Below are 6,303 nucleotides of genomic sequence, written 5' to 3' on the forward strand. Positions count from 1 at the left end.
TGTTTTCCCTGGAGTGTCGGAGGCTGAGGGGTGACCCTATAAAGGTTTACAAAATTATGAGGGGCATGGATTGGGTAAATAGACAAAGTCGTTTCCCTGGGATCGGGGAGTCCAGAACTAGAGGGCATAGCTTTAGGGTGAGAGGGGAAAGATATAAAAGAGACCTAGGGGGCAACTTTTTCACACAGATGGTGGTACGGATATGGAACGGGCTGCCAGAGGATGTGGTGGAGGCTGCTACAATTGCAACATTTAAGAGGCATTTGGATGGACATATGAATAGGAAGGATTTGGAGGGATTTAGGCCAGGTGCTGGCAGGTGGGACTAGATTGGGTTGGGATATCTGGACAGCAGGGACAGGCTGGACCGAAGGGTCTGTTTTCATGCTGTACATCTCAATGACTTTTACTCAATGAGTCATAGATCTCAAGAAGATGACAAGAACGGATCGGAACCGAAAGTCCAAATGTTGTCAGATTGTCTAAAGACTTATACACTTAATGGTAAGGTGCTGGGGAGTGTTGCTGAACAAAGACACCTTGGTGTGCGGGTTCATAGTTCCTTGAAAGTGGAGTCCCAAGGTAGTGAAGAAAGTGTTTGGTGCGCTTGCCATATTGGTCAGTGCATCGAATATAGGAGTTATGAGGTCATGTTGAGCTGTACAGGACATTGATGAGGCCACTTTTGGAATACTGCATTCAATTCTGGTTTCCCCACTACTGAAACAGTGCTGTGAAACTTGAAAAGGTTCTGAAAAGATTTACAAGAATGTGGCCAGGGTGGGATGGTTTGAGCTAAAGGGAGAGGCTGAAGAGGCTGGGGCTATTTACCCTGGAGCATCAGAGGCTGAGGGATGACCTTATAGAGGTTTCTAAAATCATGAAGGGCATGGATAGGACAAATAGTCAGAGGCTATAGCCAGATGCCATGAATTATGTGGTAAATAACTTGCAGATGGCACCAGGGAGCAAGATGTAAGGACAAGTTAGGCCTGTGATGGAATACTCTCACTTGTCTTGACAAGTAGAGCTCCAACAACATCCAAGAAACCGGACACAATGCAGGAGCAAATAGCCTGCTGGAATGGAATGCCATACACCTCCTTCAACACCACTGCATGGTGGCAGCAGTATACAGGGGAACCTCGATTATCCGAGCGAGATGGGCGGACACTATTTCATTTGGATAATCGATCATTCGGTTAAACAATTAAATGCCTTTCCTCTGGGGCTCTGAGTTTCTAAAGTCTGCTCCCCCTTCAGGAGACTGCAGCAGCACACCACACACGTGACCCTGCCCCCGCCCAACACTGTTCCCCCAAGCCTGTCCAACATTTCTCCCCCCCACACCCCCCCCAACCTGGACCCCCTTCCACCTCTCTGCCTCCTCTCTGAGGCAGTCAGACTGTACACCAACAAGACGGCTGCTGCTACTACAGCTGCCTTTGTGGGGCAAGTCTCCAAATACCAAATACACACACATACACCCACTTTTTACTGCAACCTTTTGACAGGTTCCACCTCTGCCTGTACAGGACAATGTTGAAGAGATTATCAGAGGAAGGGGGTTTAGAACTCTAGGGAAAGTGTGGGGAGAGAGATCAGGCGGAAGGTCAGTCATTTGGAGACGATGCCTGTTTAATCACTGTAAACAAAAGATTCAATCACTGCTGGAAACACGTCTTTGATGTAATGTTTCTATCGGGACCTCGAGATCTTCTTCGGATAATCTGATTTTCGGATAATTGGTATTCGGATAATTAAGGTTCTTCTGTATACCATATAGGTGATTCGACTGCAGAAACTTTCAATATTGCCTTCAACAGCGCCTTCCAAACTCTTGATCTCTACCGACTAGAAGATCAAGGGAAGGCGGCACATGTTAGCAACACGATCTGCGGGGTCCCCTTTAAGTCACATACAATCCTGATTTAGAACTATATTGCTACTCCTTCACTGTCACTAGGTCAAAATCTTGGAACTCCTTTTCTATCAGTTTTGCAAGTATACATGTACCACATGAGCCATAGAAAGTGGCTCTTCATCTTCCAGGGCAATTAACAATTAGGGAATGAGCAATAAATATGCTTTGCCAGTAATGCTTACATCTCACGAAAGAAAAAACCAAAGATGACACATCAGGTTCATGAGGGGTAAATCAGTGTGAATTGTCTCCAGTTTCCTCTTTTGAAGTCCTTGTATATGGATGTGGATTGAAGTCAGCATCAAAGCCGAGCTGTCATATGATCTACAGTTGCACAGCCTGTTAATGCTTACTGTGGAGGCTTACATGAGAATAATGGCCACTAGGTGCCCACAAAATTATATCTCAAGATATCAGACATACAAACAGACCTGATCTTTCTCTGCACCTTCTCTGTAACTGTAACATTATACTCTGCAATCTGTCCTGTTACTCTGATGCATTTATGTAAGGTCTGGTTAGCACACAAAACATATTTTCTCAACTGTATCTCGGTACACGACAATAATAAATCAAATAAATATACTTAACAATACAAACTCTGAAGAAGATACCAAGAAGTGCACATCTCTAGTAATGTGAAATAAACTTGCTACTTTTATATTTTTTTAAAAATTACACCACTTTCTATTTTCCCATTACCTATCCACCATCTACAAAGCACAATTCACGCTTATGATGAATATTCTTCACATGCCTTGATGTTTGCAGTTCCAAGTAGCACTCAAGAAGCTCAACATCATCCAGGCAGCCACTTTGGATGGTACCACATCCACCACCTTCAACATAATTGGACAGTGGCAGCACTGTGTACCATCTACAAGATGTACTGCAGTAACTCACCAAAATTCCTTCGACAAACCCACAATGTCAATCATTTAGAAGGATAGGGGCAACAGATGCATGAAAACATACAAGTTCCCCTCTAAGCCACACACCATTCTCACTTGGAACTGTACCATCATTCCTTCACGGAAGGAAAGTCCTGGAGCTCCCTTCCTCATGACACTGTGGGTGAAACTACATCCTATGGACAGCAGTGATTCAAAATGGCAACTCAGTACCATCTTTTCCAAGGCAATTATAGATGCATGATAAATGCTGACCTAACCAGTTATGCCCACAGCCCATGAATAAATAAAAAAGCACACCAGTTTACTTCAATACCCTCAATTTTAAAACTTGATTGGCATTGTTTAGTAGTTTAATTTTATTTTTGGCTGGTTCGTTAAAAAATGTTTTCAGAAAACAACCAAGAAAGATTGAAGGCACCATCAGTGTGTCATGAACTAGAAGACAGTAGACATGACAGATGGAAGCAGAGAATGTTTGATGTGAAACTGAGAAAGGCTGGCAACATGGGGAGTAGAGAAACAATAAAGAAAATGGTAACACCACCTGAAAAGGATTAGACGAAAGTGACACTGTCCAGAGGATTTTTAACATTCCTCACACTAATTTAAGATGATTATGAATTATACCTTCAAGCTAAAAAAAACATAGCCCACTCCACTTCTGGACTTAGAATACTTATCAATATAAACCAGCAAAATATAACTTTTAAAAGTATGTATGAATTTAATATCAATTTTATTTTCAATTATAAATAATTATTGGCAATAATATTTAACTGTTTCAAAAAACAATAGTAAAAAAAGAGTATTCAAGAAACCTCACCGCCAAACATTCAAGTATTTGGCAATGTTACCTCTCATTTTTCTCAGGAACACCAGCTTTTCCTTCATCTAAAGATTTACCACTTGCTTTTTTCTTTTTCTCTCTCTTTTTTCTGGTAAGAAGATCATCCTGAAAACAGAAACAAGATAACAGGTGACTGCCGAATAATATTTTATGCAGGGCTGCTACAAGGATCTAAACATGAAATATCAGTTCTTCTCTACAAACGTATTGCCCTGGAAATCATCTAACAATATCATCTGTCTCTCATAGTAAGTTCAGTGTTTGTCAAGTAGGTGTTTAAACATCAGCTATCAGTCATCTACAATTCCACAGCAATCAATGCCTCCAAGAATTGAAACAATTCAATTCTTTCTCTCAACCAACTCTGAGTCCCACCTCTGCCACCATTATTGATACTACTCAACTCAGGAGTCACCAGATTTAGCACAGCAATAGGTAATGGCTAAATTACATTAGCAGATCTGTAAAAAGTTCTAATTCTGCGGCTGGACAGCTGATTAATATTTGCTTTGAGCAAGATGATAAAATAAAAATCCACAGAATGAGAGAGATAAATACTCTAGTGGTTGCACTTTGGGTACCTATCCAAAAATCTTCCAGTTAAAATTGTTCCAAGAGCAAGCATAAAGAACATTTACCACAATTAAAAACAGCTTAAGTGAAACTTCTGTTACTAATTGAATCAGTGTTAAAACAATATTCATGAGCTGGCCAATGCTAAATACTACTACACAAATTAAGTCATCCAACATGTGTAATGCTTCAATGCCACTAGACAATTTTTAGAATTCAAACAGATTTATCTTTATTTGAGCCCTGCATTTCCACACTGGACTACACAATTATCTAACATAAGAATGCTACCTGCTTATAGTTTTGGAATATAGAGAATTGTTACTTTTGTAACAATATAACAACATTGTGTTGGGTGACACTGCCACTGTGCTGCAGCAGATATTTAAAATTACAAGAATTAACATAGATAGAGAAACAAAACATTGTTTTCCAAAACACAGCTATATTTATTTGTGTAATCCATATACACCACATCAATTGGTTTACTCTCATCTACTTGTTTGGTCACCTTCTCAAAGAACTCAATAAGGTTTGTGTAGTTTGCTTCAACTCAGGTATGTTTTGGAGAGTGACTCTTAAATGGCATCACCAAGCATATTTGCACCACTTTAATATGATGTGAGAAACATCGTTTTACTCATCGGTCTTTTATGCTGCCCTGGCTAGTTCAGTTAATACATACTTTAAAGCTATTCTGAAGCTGTAACACTTTGAAGAAATATAATGCAGTAGGTATTCAAAGGATCGTTCTTCGCCATTTCAGACAACTCCAGCAGAATGTAACCGCCAAACACATCTTCCCCTTACTCCGTCTGCATTTCACAGGGATCATTCCCTCCGGGTCACCCTAGCCCATTCCACAACCACCACCACCCTCCTCCCTCTCCACGACACCTTCCCAAGTAGCCACATAAGATGCAATACATGCCCCTTCACCTCTTCCCTGCTCACCATGCAAAGGCCTAAACAGTCTTCCCAGGTAAAGCAGCATTTCACCTGTACTTATTTCAATCTTGCGTATTATATTCAATGCACCCAATGTGTCCTACCCTACATTGCAGAAACCAAACACAGACTGGGTGACCTCTTTGCGTAACACCTCCAGTCTGTGCACAAGCAGGACCCTGACCTTCCCATAGCCGATCATTTCAACACAGCGTCTTGTTCACATGCTCACATGTCTGTCCTCGGCATGCTGCAATGTTCAAGTGAATCACAGCACAAACTGGAGGAATGACAACTCACCTTCAGACGAGGTACTTTACTATGTCTGGACTTATCGAGTTCAAACCTTTAAATTGTGAACCATTTCTTTCCTTTCTTTTAGCTTATTATCATGTCCTCCCCTACCCCCAGCCCACTTATTGTCCTTTCAAGTCTGGCAGGAGACATACTATGTTCTGCCATTCTCACATTCCGATCACAATGTAAATTACTAACATCCTTTCTCCACTTGCACCCTACACCCACTACCCCCACAATCACCCCTCTCAAATTATAGCATAATTTGTTGCTGCAGTAGGTAACTATTTGGATCTAAATGAAATTGGTTTTAAATATAAATTACTCTCCATTTCCATCAACAAAAACTTGTGCCCTGGAACATAGTGTAAAGAACAAAAGAACTACAGATACTGGAATCCAAAGGAGACAAGCAGGAGGCTGGAAGAACATCGCAAGCCAGGCAGCATCAGGAGGTGGAGAAGTCAATGTTTTGGGTATAACCCAAAAAAAAACAAACAGAGGATAACAAAGAGAGAAATAAGGAGAGGAGAGGATCAAATATGAAGGTAGGCTCACCAGTAATATTAGAAATGATAGTAAGAGTTTCTTTCAATACATAAGAAACAAACGACAGGCAAGAGTAGACATTGGGCCACTTCAAACTGATGCTGGAAGTCTAGTGATGGGAGATAAGGAAATAGCAGGAGAACTTAATAAGTACTTTGCATCAGTCTTCACAGTGGAAGACATGAGTAATATCCCAACAATTAAAGGGAGTCAGGGGGCTGAGTTGAGTATGGTTGCCATTACAAAAGAGA

At 40.9% G+C, this 6,303-nt stretch overlaps 1 protein-coding gene across 3 annotated transcripts in view; it reads right to left on the reverse strand.

Moving 5' to 3' along the window:
- The window catches only part of dnajc1 (DnaJ (Hsp40) homolog, subfamily C, member 1), a 242,884-nt gene that overhangs the window by 122,798 nt on the left and 113,783 nt on the right, over positions 1-6,303 (reverse strand). For all 3 annotated transcript variants that reach the window (XM_043690433.1, XM_043690435.1, XM_043690434.1), the window contains one exon: positions 3,693-3,790. In XM_043690433.1, the coding sequence (XP_043546368.1) occupies positions 3,693-3,790 (98 nt within the window). The remainder of the gene's footprint in view (positions 1-3,692; positions 3,791-6,303) is intronic.

Source organism: Chiloscyllium plagiosum, chromosome 5, assembly GCF_004010195.1.
Source record: "Chiloscyllium plagiosum isolate BGI_BamShark_2017 chromosome 5, ASM401019v2, whole genome shotgun sequence".
Taxonomy (NCBI): Eukaryota; Metazoa; Chordata; class Chondrichthyes; order Orectolobiformes; family Hemiscylliidae; genus Chiloscyllium; species Chiloscyllium plagiosum.